This window comes from Heloderma suspectum, chromosome 5 (genome assembly GCF_057233095.1).
Source record: "Heloderma suspectum isolate Gila_16-S chromosome 5, 16-S_ref, whole genome shotgun sequence".
NCBI lineage: Eukaryota > Metazoa > Chordata > Lepidosauria > Squamata > Helodermatidae > Heloderma > Heloderma suspectum.
Genome location: NC_139462.1, coordinates 131,354,489 through 131,379,561, shown reverse-complemented (window position 1 = coordinate 131,379,561; position 25,073 = coordinate 131,354,489). Strand labels below are relative to the sequence as shown.

At 42.6% G+C, this 25,073-nt stretch overlaps 1 protein-coding gene across 3 annotated transcripts in view; it reads left to right on the top strand.

Moving 5' to 3' along the window:
• G3BP2 (G3BP stress granule assembly factor 2) overlaps positions 1-24,736 on the top strand; it is a 50,254-nt gene extending 25,518 nt beyond the window's left edge. For all 3 annotated transcript variants that reach the window (XM_084857483.1, XM_084857482.1, XM_084857480.1), the window contains exons 6-12: positions 4,468-4,570; positions 5,356-5,536; positions 7,956-8,054; positions 16,105-16,207; positions 18,438-18,566; positions 19,197-19,315; positions 22,405-24,736. In XM_084857483.1, the coding sequence (XP_084713609.1) occupies positions 4,468-4,570; positions 5,356-5,536; positions 7,956-8,054; positions 16,105-16,207; positions 18,438-18,566; positions 19,197-19,315; positions 22,405-22,677 (1,007 nt within the window). In that variant the 3' untranslated portion in view covers positions 22,678-24,736. The remainder of the gene's footprint in view (positions 1-4,467; positions 4,571-5,355; positions 5,537-7,955; positions 8,055-16,104; positions 16,208-18,437; positions 18,567-19,196; positions 19,316-22,404) is intronic.
• Positions 24,737-25,073: the final 337 nt, after the last annotated feature.

Below are 25,073 nucleotides of genomic sequence, written 5' to 3'. Positions count from 1 at the left end.
CTAAAATGTGAATGTGTGGCATGCTGGTGCACACAGTCCATTTGCTCCTGTTCTGCCTCTTCCTTTGTGCAAACAGGTAGGTTGTTTAATTTGCTTTTTAATGTGTAATTGTATGGTTTTTACAGAGGATTTGTTTGTTTTTTAATGTTGTGTACACTGCCCTGGAATCTTGTGGATGAAGGCCAGCCTATAAAATAAATAACTAAAACAAACAAACAAACCAGGAAAGACAGAATTTCTCATGAAGTTTGTTGGCTTACAAATCCTGGCTTGTTTGTGAGCATACAAACCAGGATCCCGAGTTCAGAAGTCATGAGAAGTTCTCCCTTTCCTGATCAGAGGCATGAAGTGGAAGCAAGTGGGCTGTATGCACCAGCACATTCACACTCTGACTTAAGCCATAATTCATGGCTTAAAATGATATGTGAACATGGCATAGTGTGTTGTAATGGATCTTGCAGAGACCAAAGAAAGGGCCTTGATCTTACTTGTTCCTGTTTCTGCTATTTATATAATGCACAGTTTGTGACCCCTTCATGGATCACTGCCTTGTTGTGGCGAAGGGGCTTGCGTAACTCAGTGAAGCCATAAGCTATGCCGTGCAGGGCCACCCAAGACGGACAGGTCATGGCAGATGACCTGTCTGACAAAATGTGGTCCACTGGAGAAGGAAATGGCAACCCACTCCAGTATTCTTGCCAAGAAAACCCCATGGAACGTATCACAAGGCTAAAAGAGATGATGCCGGAAGATGAGCCCCTCAGGTCGGAAGGTGTCCAGTATACTACTGGGGAAGAGCAGAGGGAATTTCCAAGTAGCGCCAGAAAGAGTGAAGCGGCTGGGCCAAAGCCGAAAGGACACTCAGCTGTGGATGTGTCTGGTGGTGAAAAGAAAGTCCGATGCTGTAAAGAACAATATTGTTTAAGAACCTGGAATGTAAGATCAATGAATCAAGGTAAGCTGGAGGTGGTCAAACAAGAGATGGCAAGATTGAATATCAACATCTTGGGAATCAGCGAACTAAAATGGACAAGCATGGGCAAATTGAATTCAGGTGACCATTATATCTATTACTGTGGGCAAGAATCCCTTAGAAGAAATGGAGTAGCACTCATAGTCAACAAAAGGGTGGGAAAAGCAGTACTGGGGTACAATCTCAAAAACGATAGAATGATCTCAGTACGAATCCAAGGCAAACCATTCAACATCACAGTAATTCAAGTCTACGCCCCAACCACTGAGGCTGAAGAAGCTGAGGTTGATCGGTTCTGTGAAGACTTACAACACCTGCTAGAACTAACACCAAAAAAAGATGTCCTCTTCATCATTGGGGATTGGAATGCTAAAGTAGGAAGTCAAGAAATCACCGGGATAACAGGCAAGCATGGCCTTGGTGTACAAAATGAAGCAGGACAAAAGCTAATAGAGTTTTGCCAAGAGAACACGTTGATCATAGCAAACACTCTTTTCCAACAGCACAAGAGGCGACTCTACACATGGACATCACCAGATGGTCAATATCGAAATCAGATTGATTATGTCCTTTGCAGCCAAAGATGGAGAAGCTCTATACAGTCAGTAAAAACAAGACCTGGAGCTGACTGTGGCTCAGATCATGAGCTGCTTATTGCAAAATTTCGGCTTCAATTGAGGAACGTAGGGAAAACCACTAAACCATTCAGGTATGACCTAAATCATATCCCTTATGAATATACAGTGGAGAGGACGAATTGATTTAAGGGATTAGACCTGACAGACAGAGCGCCTGAGGAATTATGGATGGAGGTCCGTAACATTGTTCAGGAGGCAACAACTCAATCCATCCCAAAGAAAAAGAAGTGCAAGAAAGCCAAGTGGCTGTCTGATGAGGCTTTACAAGTAGCTGAGGAAAGAAGGGAAGCGAAAAGCAAGGGAGAAAGGGGAAGATATATCCAACTGAATGCAGAGTTCCAGAGAACAGCAAGGAGAGACAAGAAGGCCTTCTTAAATGAACAATGCAAAGAAATCGAGGAAAACAACAGAATGGGAAAGACTAGAGATCTCTTCAAGAAAATTGGAGATCTCAAGGGAACGTTTTGTGCAAAGACGGGCATGATAAAGGACAAAGAAGGCAGGGACCTAACAGAAGCAGATGAGATTAAGAAGAGGTGGCAAGAATACACAGAAGAACTATACAGGAAAGATCTTGATGTCCCTGCTAGCCATGATAATGCGGTCACTGAACTTGAGCCGGACATCCTAGAGAGTGAAGTCAAGTGGGTCTTAGGAAGCATTAGTAACAACAAAGCTAGTGGAGATGACAGTATTCCAGCTGAGCTTTTTAAAATCCTAAAAGATGATGCTGTTAAAGTGCTGCACTCAATATGCCAACAAATTTGGAACACTCAACAGTGGCCAAAAAGGTCACTTTACATTCCAATTCCAAAGAAGGGCAATGCCAAAGAGTGTTCAAACTACCGCACAATTGCACTCATTTCACGTGCCAGCAAGGTTATGATCAAAATCCTACAAGCTAGGCTTCAGCAGTATGTGAACCGAGAAGTACCAGAAGTACAAGCATGGTTTCAAAGAGGCAGAGGAACTAGAGATCAAATCGCCAACATTTGCTGGATCATGGAGAAAGCAAGAGAATTCCAGAAAAACATCTATTTCTGCTTCATTGACTACGCTAAAGCCTTTGATTGTGTGGATCACAACAAACTGTGGCAAATTCTTAAAGAGATGGGAGTACCAGACCACCTTACCTGTCTCCTGAGAAACCTGTACGAGGGTCAAGAAGCAACAGTAAGAACCGGACATGGAACAAGCGATTGGTTCCAAATTGGGAAAGGAGTATGACAAGGAGTACGACAGTATTGTCGCCCTGCTTATTTAATTTATATGCAAAGTACATCATGAGAAACGCCGGGTTGGATGAATCACAGGTCGGAATTCAGATTGCTGGGAGAATTATCAACAATCTCAGATACACAGACGATACCACCCTAATGGCAGAAAGCAAAGAGGATCTAAAGAGCCTCTTGTTGAGGGTGAAAGTGGAGAGTGCAAACGCTGGTTTGAAACTCAACATTAAAAAAATTAAGATCATGGCATCTGGCCCCATCACTTCCTGGCATATAGAAGGGGAAGAAATGGAAGCAGTGACAGATTTTATTTTCTTGGGCTCCAAGATCACCGCAGACGATGACTGTAGCCATGAAATTAAAAGACGCTTGCTCCTTGAGAGGAAAGCTATGGCACACCTAGACAGAAGCAGAGACATCACCTTGCCGACAAAGGTTCGTATAATCAAAGCTGTGGTTTTCCCAGTAGTAATGTATGGCTGTGAGAGCTGGACTATAAGGAAGGCTGAGTGCTGAAGAATTGATGCTTTCGAACTGTGATGCTGGAGAAGACTCTTATGAGTCCCTTGGACTGCAAGGAGGTCAAATCAGTCCATCCTAAAGGAAATCAACCCTGAGTGCTTATTGGAAGGACAGATACTGAAGCTGAAGCTCAAATATTTTGGCCACCTAATGCGAAGAGAAAACTCCCTGGAAAAGACCCTGATGCTGGGAAAGATTGAAGGCAAAAGGAGAAGGGGACGGCAGAGGATGAGATGGCTAGATAGCATCACCGATGCAATGAATATGAACTTGAGCACACTCCGGGAGAGAGCGGAGGACAGGAAGGCCTGGCGTGCTATGGTCCATGGGGTCACGAAGAGTCGGACACGACTTAACAACTGAACAACAACAACAGTTTGTGTGCATGTTCTGAATTGTAAACGTATATTCTGCTACTAAATACAACCCGTAATATGGTTTTCCCTTATGGATCATTGAAAGCAAATTTTCATGGTGTTCTTGGTACTAGATAGTTCTAACATCATAGACCTGTATGCCAGGGGTTCACAAACTTTGGTAACTAGCCAAAACCTGTGGCTACAATCCTGAGCTCAGGTGAGGCCTTGTTCCTGGCATCTTGCTGTGTCTCAGAGGCACTCCACACTCAGCACAAGCTTAGGGATGATCCCCTCTCCAGATCCAAGCTCAGGAGGAGAGTGGTGGATCATCGATGTCGAACTGGCTTTAAGGGCACTTCATGGCTGTAAGGTGAAGTATGACTGCAAGGACAACTTGTTGCCCTCCTCCCCAGCAGGAACCATCCTGGAAGAGGCATTCCCTGCTGTGTGAGAGAGGAGGAACACCTTTTCTAAGCCCCTGCCACCTATGTTTTTTATTATAAGTACTTGTATTAAAAACTAAATTTATTTAAAATTCGCCCAGTTAATTTGGGGTACTTTTTAATTTGTCAAAAGATTCTTTAAAATATTAATCTAACCAATGAAACATTGCAGCATTACATTAAACTGCAATGTTTTAGACATTTACAATGTTGTACTTAGCAAAAATGCATGTTCCTTAAAAAAAAAAATTCAAATACTTAATGAATAGCATTAAAAGAGCTTTCCATCTAATGTCTTAGAGTCAGAAGATGAAGTAGAAGAAGAGCATGAAGAAAGGCAACCATCTCCTGAACCGGCTCAAGAGACTACAAGCAGTACTTACTATGATAATCACCCTGTAACGTAAGACAAGCCTTCATGCTTATGTTGCAGTCAGTCTGCAAAATACATTTTAAAATACAATACAGATCCAATTTGACAGTTTTGAAAAAATATATTTTATAGTATTTACTCTTAGCCTGTGATAAAATTCATTGTTGGGAACTTGTAATCAAAAGGGAAAGAAAGATTGTTCAGACTGTATTTCTCTGGAATTACACAGATACAGAGAGTTGTATAGTTCAACGACGATAGATTACTTTGAAAGAACTTCATGAGACATATGGCCTTCTTTCAGAGATCCCTGTGGGACTTATGGCAATCTGAAGAGCAACAATATGAGACATTTTGTATCGTATATTTGTCTTTTGGCTCATTTCTCTGTAACCAGGCATTAATACTTGCTTGTGTATAAAACCAGTAAGTGCCAGGGCTGTAAGTGGATGAGGTAATTGAGAAGGTAAGCTTAAAGCTAGTTGCAAATTCTTAGGGAGCCAGCTTGTAAGGAAATCTCTTCAGATGCATTTCTTGGCACAGCTACACTAATTATATAATGGACAATGTAGTTAATTTTTATTGCAGTATAAGAATAATGGATTTGTTCAGCTACTGGTAGCCAAATTGTGCATCAACAAAAGGAGTTCAACACAAACATGGGTTGCAAGATGGATGATGTGCATAGATGTAATGGGTAACTTATGGTAGCATGTACCCCTGAAAGTTACCGTTCAGTTTAGTACATCTGGTTCAGCTAGATATTAGTCTTTTAAGTTAATAAAAGCTTGACAGTTGATATATCCAATTATTAGTAATGGGATAGAAGAAACCTTGGAAGAATCTTCTCATGAACCTGAACCAGAGCTGGAATCTGAATCAAAAACTGAAGAACTGAAACCTGAAGTGGAAGAAAAGACTCTTGAAGAGCTAGAAGAAAAATCTCCATCCCCACCTCCTGTAGAAACAGTTTCTCTACCACAGGAACCACCGAAGGTTGGTTAAGTCAGGATGCTTTGTCTAATTAGATTGAAACTGGTTAGCAGACATCGATTATGAAGAAACCTGGATAGCCATAGCTACAAATAGAACTGTTGGGAATACAGTTTGCATTGAGTATTTGGTATCTGAGCTTTGTTCATGTTGTCCTGCATGCAAATAGACATTCAGGGTACTTGTAGTCTAAGTCCAAAGGATAAATGCTTTTAATTGCTGTTGAAGCTACTAAATGTTTGAAGTAGCATTTAAAGTGATAACTCATTAGCAGTGTTGGTACAGAATACTATCTTTAATATAATTCTTCACTCTTCTCACAATTTAACTTGAAATACATCCAATCCTAAAATAAGATCCTGCTGGTGAGGAGCAATATCACAAGCTTTGTGTGCTGTATGATGAGAGTTGGCTTAATAATTCGGAGTCTGTGGGAAATTTACCCAGAGTCTTTTAAGATCTTTAATACTGGCATCTTTGTTTTACTATTGAGGTGTTATATACTTTACCTTTCTGCTTTTTTCTTTTCTGGGGGTTGGTGCAGATGTAATATTCTTGATTTCTTAAACAAGGTGAAAAGATTAGAAGCAGACTGTGGGATTGCATGTGCCCTTCTCTTGCTGGCCTTGACTGCAGTTAAGCATTTCATCAGCACCGGTGTTAACTGCAGTTAACTTTTAACCACCATTAATGTTAACCCAGGTTCCTTCCTAAATTGGATTTCAAATCTGGGTTTGAAGCTAAACAATCCTAGTTTTGTTTGTTTCATTTTAAAATATTTTCATCTCACTTTTCGATTAAAATAAAGCATCTTACAAATACATTGATTTCAAACAGTATAAAATAATCTAAACCAATTTAACAGTAAAGGAAAGAGGAGAGTAAAAATAAGCACCAATGATTAAGGCACCACAACTCAGCCATTTAAATACCAGCCATTTAAAAAGGATAAGTAAAAAGGGTTTTTCTATTGTACTTAAAAGGTAAGAAGTTTGGTGCCTCCAGGTGCACCTTCGTGGGGATAGCATTCTGTAAACAGGAACTACAACCAAAAAGGCCCATTCTTGGTTGTCATCCACCTAACCTCTCATAGCAGGGGCACCTATAAAAGAGCCTCAGAAGATCACCTGAACAGTTGGGCAGGTTCATGTGGAAGACTTGGTCCTTCAGATAATTTGGTCCCAAGCTGTAAATGTCTTTAGCAGTTAAAACAAGCACTTTGAATTGTGTTTGGAAACATACTAGGAGTCAGTGTAGCTGTTTCAAAACTGGCAAGATAAATTTGATATAACTGGTCCAGTCAGTAATCTAGTCATTGTATATGGAACCAAATGAAATTTTTGAGTAGTCTTAAAAGGGAATGCCACATATAAAGCATTATAGTAGCCTAAAACTGAGATGTGACCTGGCTATCTCTGTCCTGGAGGGGTCATGGTTGACATACCATCCTCCACTGATAAAAGACACTTTGTGCCATAGATGCTGCTTGGGTGTCAAGAGAGATCTGAATCTAATAGCACCACCAAACTGTGAACTTTCTCTTTAGGTGGAGAGATCTTAGTTATGAGAGATCCTGTTTCGCCCTGTTGTGATATCAATCCTGACAGTGCTGATTTCACATGCTACCACTGTTGAGGCTTGCAAGGAAGGTGTGAGAGAAATTTGATCCAGAGGGGGAATGTATTGGGCGAGTGCCTGTTCCCAGTCTCTTAACCATGGGTGTGGAACCTCTTTTCAGCCAGAGGGCCAAATTCAGTTTCAGAGAAGCTCCTGGGGGCTGCATTCCAGTGGTGGGAGGGCCCAACGATAAAAGGAGTGGGGTTAAAAATATTTTTTAAAAGCAGCAGATTGTAGATTACAGCTCTTCCTGCAAGTAACTATGCCTTAGGAGAGGCATTTTAATCTTTTAGAATGGGGAAAAACTGCACAAAAGCTAGGAAATGACCAAGCAATTGGTGATTGGTGGAGAGGGTGTGGGCATAGCCATCCGGGGAACCTGGAGGGGCTGGATTGGGAGCCAAAGAGAACCAGATTTGATTCCCGGGCCTGAGGCTCCTCACCCCTTCTCTTAACCATGGGAATATTATGTCTGTTTTAGCCACAAAAGAGAGAGAAAGCATGAAAAGTTTGCTCTTGTGTAATTGTCATCTCTTTTGAAAACTGTGGTTTGGGAGTTATTGAGGGAATTAGCTACCCTAAGGTGATGAACCTGAGCATAGCACTTGCTTTGCTCTTGGCTGCAGAAATTGATAGATAGCTAAAACTATAAAATTGTAAAACATTCATAATCTGTTTGTGCTGGTATTTAATCCTGACACTATTTTGGAGTAGAACAAGAATGCTTTCATTGGTCTAGTTTTCCCTTAAGTAATATTGGTCGTTTGCCATGATCAGTAGACCAGGTTTGTTGCATTTCCTGCAGGCTTTCTCCTGGGCTTCAGTGACCAGTAAAAACCTGCCTCCTAGTGGGACTGTTTCTTCCTCTGGAATTCCAACCCATGTTAAAGCACCAGTCTCACAGGTAACCAATCTGTGAACACCCTTAGATTATCTCCTTGTTTACATCTGCTAACTGCTTCACTAACAATGCAAGTAATTGCTTGAATTGTACCAGTTTGCTGCATAATATATAACCCAGTACCCTGTACCAACCTATGACCGTTTGTAAGCTGGTTTGTTCATCTCTTGCCAGTACATGGTCACTCCTATTTCTAGGATGTTTGTGGTAGAGTGGTATGAGATGTCTGAAAGAACTGGGGGAGGGGGATGGATAACATAATCATTGCCAAGCTAAGGTTTTCCAGTAACATTTTTCTTAATGTACAGTATCTCATTTCTTCACATTTGTCTCCTGCCTTTCCTCCAAGATGCTTTAAAACACAATGCACGTAGTTCCCAAGAGGTTACTTCTTGAAAGATCTTTTTAAAAAACGCATAACAGGCCCATTACTTGCCTAAAAGCACGTTTGTGGAGGTTTATATCTAGGATTTGAAGAACAACAACTTCATACAGGAAAAAAGTAATTGTGATAGCTTATGCCATTGCTTCTGTTTACCTCCAGTGACAGTTCTGCCCCTTAACAAAATAGAACAGAGTGTGGTACCTTTTCTACAATTTGCAAGAATAATGTTTCATGTGTTTATGAATGTGCTAAGTCATTTCTAAATGAATTAAGTTAGTAGCCTTGCAAATAAAGTTTATCAAAGTTAATAGCTTATCTGTCCACACATCCCTATGGGGCACAGAACAAAACATGCCTCTTGAGCTTGTGCAGTGGGCCTTTTCCCCTAAGATAACTTAAGTACCTTCCTTTTGAGCAAAAGGGTGTCAGCAGCTTTTCTAGTACATTGCCTTCCAGAAAGATTGTGTTGGCTTACACTTTCAGTAGTTGGGAGGTTCTAGAGGGTATACTGGCCTGCTCAGGGAGGGGCGCTGCATACACTGGGGCTTTTGGTGGAAGAATCTTTCCTCTTGATGAGATGTATGTGGTGGCCATCTGGACACCTGAACACATATCTTTATTGGGTACTGGAGGATTGGTTTTGCCTCTGCAGAGGTGACATTTGTGTAAGGAATCTGAAAAGGATTTTGCATTCATGGAGTAGAGCAGTTCCGGATGGTCCCCCATCCTGGGTTGTACTGCTTTTGAGTGTGCCCACGCTATCAGTACTCCTTCTCCTTGAGGAGAGGAAAGGAAATTTTGGCGTTAACCTGTGAAAGTCTGTTTTTGAGGGAAGGAAGGCATGCAGACCTGTCCAATATGGTGCTGCTGTTTCTGATGGTCTCAAGTTCTTATTTTCAGGTGGGAATTGCCTTCAGAGGTTTGTTTCCTCTCGCCCTCTGCCTCCTTTTGACTGCATTCTTCACTTCTTGGGAGTCCCCAAGAGAGGGAAGGGTGAACAACTGGTCTTTGGTTCTTGGTTACAGTTTGCAATTGTGCTTCCTGTTGCAGCAGTTTGTTGACCTGTATGCTACTCAGCTTCAGCATCTGGGCAGTAAGGCAGGGAGGAGACTCCTCTGATCTGAAACTGGAGCCTGCCTTCCTGGTCTAGAGGGAGGGACGTTCCCCATGCTAGGTGTCCTCCTTCTCTTTGAGAAGAGCAGGAATTAATAAATTCAGAATTTCCTTTTTCTGTTCTGATATTACCTACGTCCAATAAAGCAATTCTCAGCTGCCAGCACCTAATTCACAGCGTACAACTTCCATAGTGCTTGGAAGCTGCAGGCGGATCCTCACCCCCTCCAGGGATGAATGAGCCAGGACTTGGTAATGCTCATTCAAAGAGCATATGAACGAATAAAGTACCTGTGAGGTTATATAGAGTGTCTTCATCATCCACAGACCTACACACATCTGATATTTAATGAAAACATACAGAGGGGTAAGCAGCATGCAAAAGGAATCTCCCATCCCTTCCCCTTCCTCCTCCAGCAAAACTAGTGCATTACTGTACACTTCTTTCATGTCTTACTGATGAGCAGATGACTCATAGCCTCAGTGAGGAGGAGGACGAGATGGGAGCAGTTGCAAAGGGAAGTTCAAAGAGTTCAGGGGGCAGTCAAATGGTGATTGCACACTGATGGTTCTCTGGTGGAGGAACACCTGTAGTTGACATTTACACAGACAATGCTGATCATTACTTGAAACTGCTGATGCATTTCACCGCCCCCACAGCTGCCTTACTTACATTACTTTACAAAATAATAATTGTTTAGCTTTTATATAGCACTTTTGAATGTACAAATGCTCATACATTCATCTTGTGACAGTCCTTACAAGTGCCCTGTCCATGTAGTGCAGGAGAGGGAAACATGGTGCCTGTGGGCACCAATGTGCTCCCAGACACCTTTCTTGGGGCCTGCCAAGGTGCCCTATAGCAGGGAAGCCAGTGCAAAGCTGCCAGCAGGGGCTGGGGGAACCAGTTGGGGAGCATTGTGTGCTTCCATATCTGAATAGATGGGGCTGCATGTATGTGAGAAAAAAAAGGTGAAAGCATTTAGGGGGGGATTTTGGAGGGATCCTGAAAGAGTGGGTATGGTTTCTCCTGTGCTTGCAGTGAGAAGGAGAAGGGAGGGACATGTGTGTGAATGGATGGAGGCTGGCTGGCTGGGGGAGTGGTGTGTGTGTGCGTGTGCGCGCACATGCATGCATGTCTCTGTCTGTGGTGAGCCAGGATGACAAAGAAAAGGGGATGGGGGGGATGAGTTGGCTGGCAGAGGTGGGGTGGAGGGAGAAAAAAAGGGTTGCCTTTTGTGAAATAAGTATTCTACTTTGAGGCAAGATGAGGTACCCGGTTCTGGTGGTAGAACTTGGGCTCTGTTTAAGGGCAGAGCAGTAGACTATCAGACCCTTGGGGCACAGTCTATGTTGCAAGCCCCATTGAAATGAATAGAAGTGCTTCAGTGGGATTTGCGCAGGAGAATGGATTGTGGGAGACATGGTGCAACTTGGATTTTCCACCTTTGGATATCTCCATTTTGGAGGACCATCACTGTACACAAGAATCTGAGATCCTTACATGTCTGATGAGTAGAGACTGAGCAGCCTTTTTATAGTAAAACACTGCTAGCAGTGTGTGTAAGTTCCCTGAGCCCACTAAATAGAGATGACTGATGTTAAATCATTAAATGTCAGACTGCCCATTGATACTACTTCTATCTCTCTCACTCTCACTCACACACTCAATAGTATTAGTTACTCTAGGAAACAGCCACACATTTATTATCATCACTCCCTCTAAAAGCAAGTGCAGATACCAACAGGATTAGAGCCAAAACTGGACCCCTGGGAAGCAAGAGGGAGGTATCAGCATGCTCAGAGGAACCTTGAAATTTCCAGAATCACAAAAATGTGCTTTTTAACCTTAAAGGAGCAGCCCTCCAAACAAGCAGTCCAGTGAGGATTTAGCATGCTCAGTAGCAACAGAAGGTTGAATTGGATGGAAAACAAAAAACATGAGGGGTGGGGTTAAAATGGACTGGTTCTGCTCTTTACTGCTTATAGTATCCTAGAGGAGGGCATACCTACATTTTGTTGCAGTTCCAACTTTATTCCCTCTAATAGTGTACTCAGATGATTGAGTGCACCCTGCTGTAAAATGCTCAGGTTCACAGGGAGCGGGGAGAAGATGGGAATGAAAAAGGTGTCCTTTTTCCCTTCCCCACAAGGCCTGAAGAAGACTACAAGACTCCTGTTTCAGGCTGCCTAGAGCCCTGAACAGGTGAATTCCTGATAGGGGGTAAGGATACACAGCAGCATTTTGTTGCAGGTCCCACTTGTCAAACTCTGCTTGAGACTGACTCAAAGGGTTTCCTGCCCCTTGAAAATTACTTGTCTGTATCTAATACTGGATAGCAGTATCTATCCCATCTGGGACCATTTTGCTTGGCCAGTAAAATACATATCATAACTACAACCAGTTAATGTATTTGGAAAAGGCTGACTTCATACACTAATTGGTTTGCTAATTTAATTGACAGAAATTGAGTTGAGAAGCAGAGTAAGGTCTAAAATTGGCAATAAGAAAACTAATTTGTCTAGATATTCAATGCATTCATCCACATTTGTCCTTCAAAGACCAAAACAGAATCAATGTTACCTTCCTTGCCTGCTCTGTAGTAAGGTAGCTCAAATGTCCTTTTATGGCAGGAAGAACACATTCCATGTGTCATAGAATCATAGAATAGTAGGGTTGGAAAGGGCCTACAAGGCCATCAAATCCAACCCCCTGCTCAATGCAGGAATCCAAGTCAGAGCATCCCTGACAAATGGCTGTCCAGCCTCGTCTTGAAGGCCTCCAGTGTGGGAGAGCCCACCACCTCCCCAGGTAATTGGTTACATTGTCGTATTGCCCTTACAGTCAGGAGGTTTTTCCTGATGTTCAGCCGGAATCTGGCTTCCTGTAACTTGAGCCCATTATTCCGTGTCCTGCACTCTGGGATGATCAAGAAGAGATCCTGGCCTTCTTCTCTGTGACAACCTTTCAAGTACTTGAAGAGTGCTATCATATCTCCCCTAAGCCTTCTCTTCTCAAGGCTAAACATGCCCAGTTCTTTCAGTCTCTCTTCATAGGGCTTTGTTTCCAGTCCCCTGATCATCTTTGTTGCCCTCCTCTGAACCCTCTCCATTTTGTCTGCATCCTTCTTAAAGTGTGGTGCCCAGAACTGGACACAGTACTCCAGCTGAGGCCTAACCAGTGCTGAGTAGAGGGGAACTAGTACTTCCTGGGATTTGGAAGCTATGCTTCTATGAATGCAGCCCAAAATAGCATTTGCCTTTTTTGCAGCCAAATCACATTGTTGGCTCATATTCAGCTTGTGATCGACAACAATTCCAAAATCCTTCTCGCTTGTAGTGTGGTTGAGCCACGTATCCCCCATCTTGTAACTGTGCATTTGGTTTCTTTTTCCTAGGTGCAGAACTTGGCATTTGTCCCTATTAAATGCCATTCTGTTGTTTTCTGCCCAGTGCTCCAGTCTATCCAGATCACTTTGAATTTTGTTTCTGTCTTCCAGGGTATTAGCTATCCCTCCCAATTTTGTGTCATCTGTAAATTTGATCAGCATTCCCTGCACCTCCTCCTCCAAGTCATTAATAAAAATGTTGAAGAGCACTGGGCCCAGGACTGAGCCCTTCGGTACCCCACTCGTTACCTCTCCCCAGCTTGAGAAGGTCCCATTGATAAGCACTCTTTGAGTCCGATTCTGTAGCCAACTGTGGATCCACCGGATCGTTGTTTCATCTAGCCCACTTTGAGCTAGTTTGCTCATCAGGATATCATGGGGCACTTTGTCGAAAGCTTTGCTGAAGTCGAGGTATATGATGTCTACAGCATTCCCACGGTTTACAAGGGAGGTTACTTGATCAAAAAATGAGATCAGATTTGTCTGGCAGGACTTGTTTTTGACAAATCCCTGTTGGCTTCGAGTAATCATGGCATTGTTTTCAAGGTGCTTCGAGATGGATTGCTTTATCATCTGCTCCAGAATTTTCCCAGGGATTGATGTCAGACTGACTGGTATGTAGTTCCCAGGTTCCTCCTTTTTATCCTTTTTGAAGATAGGGACAATGTTAGCCCTCCTCCAGTCATCTGGCACTTCCCCCATCCTCCATGATTTCTCAAAGAGAATAGACAGCGGTTCTGAGAGTTCTTCTGCCAGTTCCTTTATGACTCTAGGATGCAGTTCATCTGGCCCTGGAGATTTGAACTCATTCAAAGTAATGAGGTGTTCCTTGACCATATGCCTGTCGATCTCAAGCTGCAATCCTGCCCCTTCAGCCTGTACTTCGCCTTTGCCAGGGGGGTCATAGACCCTCTTTTGGGAGAAGACTGAGCCAAAGTAGGAATTGAGCACCTCTGCCTTTTCTTTGTCATCTGTTATCATTTTTCCATCCTTATTTAATAGCTGAACCACCATTTATTTCCTCTGCCTTTTACTATGCACGTAGCTGAAGAAAGCCTTTTTGCTGTTTTTAGCATCCCTTGCTAACCTCAGCTCATTCTCAGCTTTAGCCTTCCTGACGCCATCCCTGCAATTCTGTGCTATCTGTCTGTACTCTTCCTTTGTTACTTGGCCTTCTTTCCACTTCCTATCTGTGTCCTTTTTTGTTTTCAGGTCATCCCTAAGCTTTTTGTGAAGCCACATTGGCTTCTTCTGTTGTCTTCCACCTTTTCTTCTTGTTGGAATTGCTTGTGATTGTGCCTTGAGAATTTCCTTTTTTAAAAGCTCCCACCCATCTTGGACTCCTTTTCTCGCTAGCATCGCTTGCCATGGGACCTTACTGATCATTGTTCTGAGTTTATGAAAATCATCTTTCCTAAAATCCAGGGTACGTGTTTGACTACACTCGGCTTTTGCTTCCCTTAGAACCAAGAACTCAAGTACAACATGGTCGCTTTCCCCCAGAGTTCCTGTAACTGCTACTTTATCCAGTAAGTCATCTCTGTTGGTTAGGATCAAGTCAAGGATAGCCGATCCTCTAGTTTCTTCCTCTACTTTCTGTAGGAGGAAGTTATCCACCACACAAGTCCGGAATCTCTTGGAGGGGCCATGTTTTGCAGAATTTGTCTCCCAACAAATATCGGGGAAATTGAAGTCCCCCATTACTACTACATCATGCTTCCTTAAAACATTGGCTATTTGCTTTTCAAAAGTTTCATCCTTGTCTTCTCCTTGATTGGGTGGCCAGTAGTAGACTCCGACCACCAGGTTCCTTTTATTCTTTGCTCCATTTATTTCAACCCAGATGCTCTCGATGGGGCTACCAAGCTCCTCCTCCTGTATTTATGTGCAGAGATATGTATTTTTCACATACAGTGCAACCCCACCTCCCTTTCTGTTCCTCCTGTTCTTTTTGAACAAGTTATATCCTTCAATTGCTGTATTCCAGTCATGAAAGTCATCCCACCAAGTCTCAGTTATACCTATCAGGTCATAATTCCCTCTTGTATTAAGAGTTCAAGTTGGTTCTGTTTGTTTCCCATACTCTGGGCATTAGTATATAGACATCGAAGACCATGTGCTTCATAGTCTGGCTTTCTTCCTACATGTGTCTGAAGACTATTATTGGGCGCTATCAGAGCTGTTCTCTCCATTGCAGTGCATGCGCCTATGTCCATTGTTACCCCCAACATTACATCTCCCTTCCCCGTAGGATTCAGTTTAAAGCCCTCCTGATGAAGTTCTTCATGCTGTGGCCAAACACATTCTTCCCATCCTTTGTGAGGTGCAACCCATCCCTAGCCAACAGCCCATCTTCCAGGAAGTATAGCCCGTGGTCCCAGAATCCAAATCTCTCTCGTCGGCACCACCTTCGTAGCCAGTCATTCACCCAGAGTATTTTTCGTTCCCTTTCTATCCCTGTTCTAACTACTGGAAGGATGGATGAGAAAACTATCTGGGCCCCAAAGTTCTTGAGTTTCCTTCCCAAAGCTTCAAAGTCTGACGTGATCTCTTCGTAGCTCCGCTTGACGGTATCATTTGTTCCCACATCTATAACCTATAACCTCAAACTGATATAAGTGCAACTAATTCTGCATTTTCCATTTTTAATATTAATTACTGACCGCCGTGATACAAGACATAGTCTAAATGGATTTCAGCCCATTCTGCACTGGGAAGTCTTTAGCCATGTTAATTAAAAATAATGGCTCAGGTCCCACCCTGTACCCATCTGTAATTGAGCAGACAGCTCTTCTTTATGTGTGTCTGATATTTGCTTTTGGTAGCAGCCCCTCATGGCTTGCTGTTCAGGAGGGCTCCTGATCTTGGTGGGCTTTTGGGGTGCAAGGGGATGACTCTGGAAGGGGCAGCTGAAAAGTTCCCATGTGCAGTGCTTTGGATCTCAGCTAGTATGTCATTCAGAAATAGGTTCTGTGTGTGTGTGTTTTGTTCGTGTTTTGTTTGCTGGTAGAGCCACTAGCCTTACAGTCCTGGATTGGTACAGAGGAATTAATAAGTAAATATTTTTCCTACTACTAAAAATTACATTCCGCACTTGTGAGTTGTACTGTTTTTAATTTTAAGTTACCTTTCAAAGTTTTGCTAATAGTATATTCTGTTGTTCCAGCAAAGAGTAGAAACAAAACCCGAAACCCAATCCCAGCCTCCTCGTGTGCGTGAACAGCGTCCAAGGGAGCGGCCAGGTTTTCCATCAAGGGGACCCAGACCAGGTAAACTTTTTTCCTCAAGCATCAGCACTGCTATCTTGGTTTGCAGATTGAGTGAACTTTTTCTGTTATGCTTAATTCTGCTTTTGCTGGTCATGAGATGAGCATGGATACTGAAGCCCTATCTCCAACCACTAAGCCTCATTCAGTCACCTGCCTGTTGAAATCTCAGAAGCCATTGCCCATATACTTTCAAGCAGCTATAGGGGATAGAAACTTGCTATTGCGGGGGGGGGGGGGGAGAAAGCTCTCAAAAGAGCTCAAATGTATGTTCAACCTTTGGTGATTATGCATGTTCTTCATGCCTTCCAACAAATGTGCACTTTCACTCCTCTGCTTGCATTAGTATAGTGAATTCTCATTAAGTTGAATTCTGCACCCATCACCACAATTCCACACTTCTTTTTCTGCACGTCCCAGGAATTTTGATATGATCCTTCTTGATGGTAGCAGCCAGCCAAATCTCGCAGGGAAGTTCGCACTGAGGGCATAGTGAGATTGTTTCCTTAGCATCTCCGTACTGTCCCTGGAAGATGGCGGTTTAGCTGCTGACTGAGCTATCCCACTTAGATAAACCCAAGCCTTCCTTGATTGATTGATTGATTGATTGATTGATTGATTTAACAAGACTGTGGCATTTGAAATACCTCCAGGTCTGATATACTAATAAAGCAAGATTATGATACTGTTCAAGTTTATTAGTAGTCCACAAACTTCAAATTCCCGAAAACAGATGTTTGATTCAATACAATAGGGAAAACCACAAACATACAGAAAGGCCTCCTAACAAAACAATTAGAACTTAAGTACATTTTTCATTATAGCCATAAAGCAAGATTGCCGTTATTACCAAAGACCAGATCAGAAATAAGATTCTGAATGTCTCTGATTACTATAGTGAATTGTGTTTAGTTAATGTGAGTAGAGGAGTGAATGTGCACATTGGCTTGAAGGGAAGGAGAATGTGCATAATCGCCACTTGTTGAATGTACATTTGAGAGCTCTTGACTAGGTACTTGAATGTCATACATTGGCTGGGCAATATGTATAGTCCCCATATGGAGATTCTGAAAACTGACCAGGCATAGAATATAGTATCATATTATGTTATCAAGGTGTGCATATTTTCCTACATTTCTTGGAGACAATGTACAGTTATCAGACATTAGGCACGCCGATCTCTGTTTATATTCACTTTCTCCAATGCCTTCTTTTGAATATGACATTCTCCATTCAACTCATATTGACCACAACCTGCTTAACCAAGTGTGTCACTTTTGCAACTATCTTTAATGCCAAGCTAGAGCAGTTTTGGATTACCCTTACTCTCTAATACTTGTTAAGACCGTATACATATTTTGTTTTCTGTCTCTCAGATCTTGACAATTGGTTATTGCAAATTGAGATTTGGAGAATGATAGCCTGGATCCAAAGAACTACACAACAAGTTCTATGTGTCCAAGGGCAAGCTAGATTTGTGTTCTGAAATATTCCCTGTGCTGCATTATACACTTCTTTCGAAAGTAAAGGGGTGTGTGTGTACTTAACTAGTTTATTGGATCCTGGCCAGTGGCTTTGACCTCTGAATTTATAGTGTTTACTAACCTATTTTCAAACTTCTCTGCAACCAAAGTGGCCAGACATGATGTCTAAGGCTGCAATCGATCTGGGAGTGAGCTCCATGGAACTCACTGAAGATTACTTCTGAGTAGATATGCATAGAATTGTGCTGCAATTGATTAGCCCATCAAACATCTTCAAGGCAGCAGGCTGAAAGAAAATAAAAAGAATTAACCCTCTTCCAATATTACATTTTTTCCCTGCCTATTCACGTGAGTGGCTTATTTATTACAGACAAATGGATGAGTTTATTTGCAAGTCCGATACAATTATGATATGGTAGTGGAAAAAAAGAAACAAAGCTAGGAAACCTATGTTGGAACATGTCAGACAATTATATGGGTAACATAAACACAGAAGATTTTGTGCAGCTCTTACAAGCTTACTGGAAACCTTTACTTTACAGATGAGGTGAAATTGCTTCTGAGCCCTTGTGTAGGATTCTTTGAGCGAAAAGTGTGACTTCATTTCATGATAATGAAGCTTAGAAAACAAACCTGTTTTTAACAGGCCATTCTGTAACTTAGATATCAGTAGAAGCTTGACACTGTACAGACTAATTAAAATGTACAGATTTACACTGAATTTGCCTCATTGTTTTGAATGACTGCAGGCCGAGGGGATATGGATCAGAATGAATCAGACAATCGCCGTATAATTCGCTATCCAGATAGCCACCAGCTCTTTGTTGGTAACTTACCACATGACATTGATGAGAATGAACTGAAGGAGTTCTTCATGAGTAAGTGAAGCATCTTTCTCTTTGCAATTTGGGGTGAGGGGGACCAAGAAGCCTAGTATCTTAAAACATTTACGATACAATTTTGTATATTAAACTGCTTCTCTGACAGACATTGCAGAAATGGCCTTCTGAGTTATTGGAAGAAGCAATCCTATGGCCCTAGACATTGTCTAAGGGGCATAGGATAGTGGGGATTCCCCCTCTGAGGTTGGAGATGGCAATCCGACCTCTGAAGGGGGGAGTCGGAGATCTGCCCCCTCATATCTGGCGCGAAAAGAACCACACTGGCTGCCCTCCAAGGTTGGAAAATCGACCTCAGGGAAGGGGAAAAGAGGATGTTCTGGTGGGGAGGGGAGGAGACTGGAGAGGCCAGGATGCAAGCTGTCCTGAGCCTCTGCCAGCCTCCTTCCCTCCCCCCTGAACCACCATTGCTAGAAATATGCAGAATGGGAGAACGGGGAGGCGAAAATTGCCTCCACCACTCCTCCTGCCCTGCATTGGATGATTGCAAGCCTCCGGGTTCGGGGGCTTCTGTTCATCAAGGGCACAGCCTATAGGATTGAGCCCTAACTTGCTGTTTAATAGACACTGTGCATCTTTTCCCTAACCACTTGTATTGTGTTTTCACAGCCTTTGGGAATGTTGTGGAACTTCGCATCAATACTAAAGGTGTTGGAGGAAAACTCCCAAACTTCGGCTTTGTAGTGTTTGATGATTCTGAGACAGTTCAGAAAATTTTATTGGCAAGAGTAAGTAGCTTGACTAGAGTCACTGTGTGGTATTTGCCAGAGAGAAGGGATTCTGTTTGGATTACTGTGTACAAATGTTCTGAATTCTGCCTTCTCAGACTTTTGTACCCCCCCACACACACACATCCATCAGTGGATTTCTGTAGGCCAGAAAATATGGCAGTGATAGGTCTGGCATTAGAATATTTCTCCTTGAGGAGCTAATATTTTATCCCCTACCTGCAGCCTCAGGTGGTAGATGTTGTCCAATGTACCAGCTCATTTACAGCATGTGTTGATCAGGCCTAATTCTTAATCAGTGTTCTAGTTTGTTTTCCTTGTGCCATCCTGTGGTGGGGAAAATATAATTTCTGGCTCAAGGCCTGTTCAGATGACATTCACTTGCCCCTGGGGCACAGTGAAGTCCAGAAACAGGTTTTGCACCTCTGTTCCTCCCTCCCACCCCCGTCATCCTAGCAGTGCATATATTGTAGTTTGGCTGGACTGAGGGAGGGGCTTTTTCTTTCTTTCTTTTGGTACATGATATCTTCCTGAGCCCACAATCCAGACCTCAAGTGAAAGAAGGGTTTGTATCACAGGTTCATGGAGATCCCACAGTTAAACATGGCCTCTCCCAGTTCATCTGTTACATGCTATCTGCAGTGTAAACCAGTCCCTAATTAATGTGATGGTAATAATACAATAATCCTCCCTAATCTGAGTCTCGTCACAGTTACTGGATTCAAGACACAGTCAAGAGTGAGAATGGTGTAAATTAAATTACAAAGCTTTATTACCATGAACCACCACTCTAGAAAGGGGTGAATTAGAATAGAGCAAGGTGTAAACTTTGAGGGCCTAGCTTTTAGATGCAGCAGAAATCTATTGATTAGAATGCAGATAGAGTTACAGTGTAATGTTTTACTATATTTCAAGATCAGGAAGGGTTTATACGTATTAACAAATGACCAGTTGCTTATCACGGTCAGATAATCAGCTGAATTGAGAACACTCTAACCTCCAAGCCCTATTCTTACTAGAAGAAAGAAGTGAACTCTGATGACTAAGAATGAGCAACACCTCTAAAGTAGAATTTTTATATGGAATGTTCAAGGTCTGACAGCTTCTACTGGATAGATTTCTTGATAGATGTCAAAGATGGCACCAAAAAGTGAATTCTCTTAGTCGGATAAACTCAAAATGGATATTGGTGCTAGCAAGATTATGGTATTAAGAATGGCTAAGAACATAGCACCTGAGTGCCAACCAGCATTTTGGCTGACATGCTCTCAAGACATGATTTTGCTAATAAACTTCAGCAGTTACAGCTGTGTGTGGCATATGCAATGCTATGGTATGATATGCCTGATATGGAGTCACAAAAGTTTACTGGGGATGGGTGGATGTTCAAGGATGAAGTGCATGAAATGGAGACCTGCTACTCATTCCACTATATGTACAAATCCCTGAATATTGTCTTGCATGTAGTAGAGTGTGCCAGCTCTTGATCCTTTTCAGAAGATCATAGGACACCCATCAAACTGAAACTGGAAGGGGAAGCTAATCACCTAAATCCAAGATGAAATGCTAAAACCAATTGTTTGCCATAAAACCACCCAGAAATTAATATAGCAAGTGAATAGTCTGAGAGCACCTCATGCTTTGGCATTTTTGAAGCTAAACATGTGTGGACCTAATTTTTGCCTGGATAGGGGACTGCTGACATGTAACCTCTTTTGAACTTTCTAAAGGAAGAGCAGGATAGGATTAATTAAAATACAATATTAATATCTGTAAAGCACCTAAAATGGAAAGCCAGTGTGGTATAGTGGTTACTGTTGGACTGAGACTCAGGAGACCTGGATTCTAGTCCCCATGAAGCTCACTGGATGACTTTGGGCCAGTCACTGACTCTCAGCCTAACCTACGTCACAGGGTTGTTGCGAGGATAAAATGGAGAGGGAGAGGAGGATCAGGCTTTGGGCTCCTTGGAGGAAAGGTGGAATATAAATGAAACAAACAAATAATATTGCTGTGCAAGTATTAAAAACTTGACACTTCTTGCCCACAGGCTAATCATCTAAAAATATGACACACAAAAGGAAAAAGGAGTGGGGAGGGACAAGGGAAACAAGCACATTCATGCAGCAGTTCTTAAAGTTACATAGCTCTTATAATGACCAACTTGAATGGAAACAGTTCAGAGAGGGGAGGAGCCAGATGGCAGCTGGTTTCTCAGCCATCTCTCCCTCTGCTGCAATGAGGTGTAGGGATGGTGGAGAATTCCGCCACGGACTCCAGTGGACTCCATGGCGGAATGGACCACTCCCCTCTGCCACGCCGCAAAATTCTCCCCGGATGGACCCTACCTGCCGCCAGCCAGTCCAGTCCGTCCGCTGCTCCGGTCTGCGGCCGCAAATTTGCATCCCTGCTTTAGCTGTGATAGGCTATGTAAATATATACATAGCCTATCACAGCAAAGAGCAGGGACGCAAATGACAACCGCTAGGCCATTTGCGTCGCTACTCTTTTCGTGATAGGCTATGTAAATATTTACGTAGCCTGTCATGGCTAAAGCAGGCCGCAAATGGCATCCGCAGACCTGCAGTGGACGGAAGTCCAGCTGCGGACAGGCCCGGTGAGCAGCTCCATGAACTCGCCACGGAGCGGAGCCAGCCGGGGAGGATTCCGGGGGGAGGGACGGATCACCTCCCCGCCACTGGAATGGTGAGTGGGGTTCATACATCCCTAGTGAGGTAGAATGGCTGCAGATAGATGACACTGAGGGAGAGGGGGAGCCTAATGCCAACTGGTCTCTGAATGGTTTGTAAATACTTACAAAGCTGCCTTATACTTGGGGAATGCTCTTGACATTGGTCCATCTAACCCAGTATTGTCTTTCAAACTGGTGGCTGTCCAGGGCCTCATGCAGAGAAAGAGGCCTTTCCTAGCCTTGCTACGTGAGATTTTTTAAACTGGAGATGGCAGGGATTGAACTTGGAATATTCTGTATGAAAAGCATGTGTTCTATTACTGAGCTATGCTCCCTTTGAACATTTTTAAACTAAGTTCTTGGTATCAACACTTTTTTTTCCTCCCCTACCCCAAAGCCCATTATGTTCCGTGGTGAGGTGCGCTTGAACGTAGAAGAAAAAAAGACCAGAGCTGCTCGTGAAAGAGAAACTCGAGGTGGTGGTGATGATCGCAGAGATATTCGGCGCAATGACAGAGGTCCTGGGGGTCCACGCGGCATAGTGGGTGGTGGAATGATGCGAGACCGTGATGGAAGAGGGCCTCCTCTGAGGGGCGGCATGGCCCAGAAACTTGGCTCTGGAAGAGGAACTGGGCAGATGGAAGGCCGGTTCACAGGTCAACGTCGCTGAAGATCCCAATGTTGGCAGGCAGTCTTGGCAGTGATACATTATTCGTCGTGTTTGCATTCTTGTTAATTTTCTGGCTTTGGAATGTAACACAGCCTTTTTGATCATTTCTTTGATGTGAGAAACATCTTTTGGTTACCAGTTAAATTGAGGTGGACGTTCTTTCCCCAATTTCACAAAGAAGTCACACTGTTAACTTATAAATTAGACTTGGAGATTAAGGACTGAGAAATGACCATTTAAACTTTCTACAGCAACAACAAAAAGGACAAAGGGTGTGTCTAATTGAGTTAAGGTCCTTCCAGTGTAAAACAAAAATCCTTTTGCTGCACATTTTGTGTAAGTGTTACTGTTTCTGCCAATTACTGTTGGAAACGCAAATAGTGCAATTTTTGCAATTGGAGAAGCTTACCCTTTTTTCCTTTTAGAACACTTGGCTCCAAACAACTCATGTTTTTATGAACTTAAAACGCACTAATGGGTACTTGACTCATTTTACGTTGACATCTGCTGAAAGCAGCAAGAAAAAAATAGCTTGTGAAATGATGCGGGCATCTGCTCTGCTTGCTGTGACCAATATATGTACACACACAAACCTTAACAAGACTACAAGTATGTTCCAGAAGGAAACCATTTAGCTGTAAACACAAATGTAAAACTTCAAAAATCATAGTCCTGAATACAAAACAAGTTTAAAAAAACAAACAAACTTATGAGCTCCCTGCCTCTCTCCAAAACAGGGTTGGCTGACTGCTCAACACACTCCTCCTCCCTTTTCCCCTTTCTGTAAGCAGTGTACAGTGAAAAATTGTCTTTACTGTATTGAGGTCTCTGGTAATGTAATAAGCATGATGGTGCCTTCTATTAAATACATCATTCCAGTCTTGCTGGTGATTTTGTACAGTATAGTGTATGAATGGCTGTGCTGCAAAACTTTAACAGCTGTAAAAATGTTTATAAAATCATTGTATAAAATTGCAGTATCTTTAAATCAGTAAAAGTTACTGGAATATTATTTGCCTAGCTCTACAGCTAACAGGTTTCTGAAGCCTTTGAAGAAGGGAGGTATGAAGTAGTAGCTGCATTTTTTTTTTTACAGAAGCGGAGTTACGGAAGTGAGTGTGCATTCTTGCATAGACAAGTCCAAAGTTAATCAAGCATGTACCTTCATTTTAAGTATACTCCAGATAACATGTTTAATATAAAACCTGTTACTCACGGATACTGCAATTTTCATGGGGCAGGGTAATAGCGCAAGTATTTGCTATTTCCAGTTTTTGAACTGTCACCAGTTTTGCACAAACCTTGAAGCAACTTTGATGCCTCTGTGGCTCAGATTTGTACATGGAAGGAAGACCTCCTCTTGTGTACTTGGACTTTGTAGAGCATCTTGTGTTTTGGTGAGAGGTTTGCTGTTTCCAGGTTGCTGTTTGCATAGATAGCACATTCCAGAAAACTGCAAATGTAGCAAACAACACTCCCTGGCTTCACGCTGGACAGCTCAGCAAACCTCAGGTTTACTCTTGAGGAGGGGAGGCAAAGGTATGTGACCACTCCGAGCTGCTCTAAGCATGGAAGACCTCACTTGTTATATTGTAACAAAAATGCCTAATGCAAGGAGCATTTGGTTAAAGTAACCATTTGCTGTTTCCTATGAATGTGGAAAATCTTGCCTGTGTGTTACTGGGGGTGGGGGGTGGGGGGAGTGAGCTTGTATCATTCTTTTCCACCCTCACACCCCAGTTGAGGTCTTCCATGTTTGACAGTAAGTCTTGCACTATTTTCATACACTTTCTGGGACACATTTCTCTATTTCCATGTTTATATTTTGGGGTGTTTTTTGTCTTGAACTGTTTCATTTTCAGATGATACCTGGAAATGTAGTACTTGAATGCCTCACCACAAACCATAAACTTGACTTCAGTTGGAAGCCTTTCTTTAAACTGCTGTTCTCAGCAAGCAGTTTGCTTGCCAGTGTTTTGTGTTCTTGACTTTTTTAGTGCTACGGTATTGCCCCGCCATCTTCTATTAAAAAAAAAAAAACTGTTAAGGCAAATGGCACTGGAGGAATAATCAGAAAAATATGTAACTGACCATTAGAGGAGCTACTGAGCCATTCAGCTTTCTGGCTTGCTTCTTTAAATGCCATGAAATAACAATATTGGAAGCATACACAGAAGTTTACATGGTGACTGTTCACCTACTGCACTGTGGACTCATAGTGTTCTTGTCCCTCCTTTCAATAAATGTACCTCTAGAAAGAAAAGCAACAGATCTTTTTGACCTGTTGAACTGCTGTTTTGTTGATATGGGTAGTATTGCTATCATTACAGTCCTATTTCAACAAACTTGCTTTAACCATCTTTTGGCTTTAGTAGGTATGCAAGACAGTGGACTAC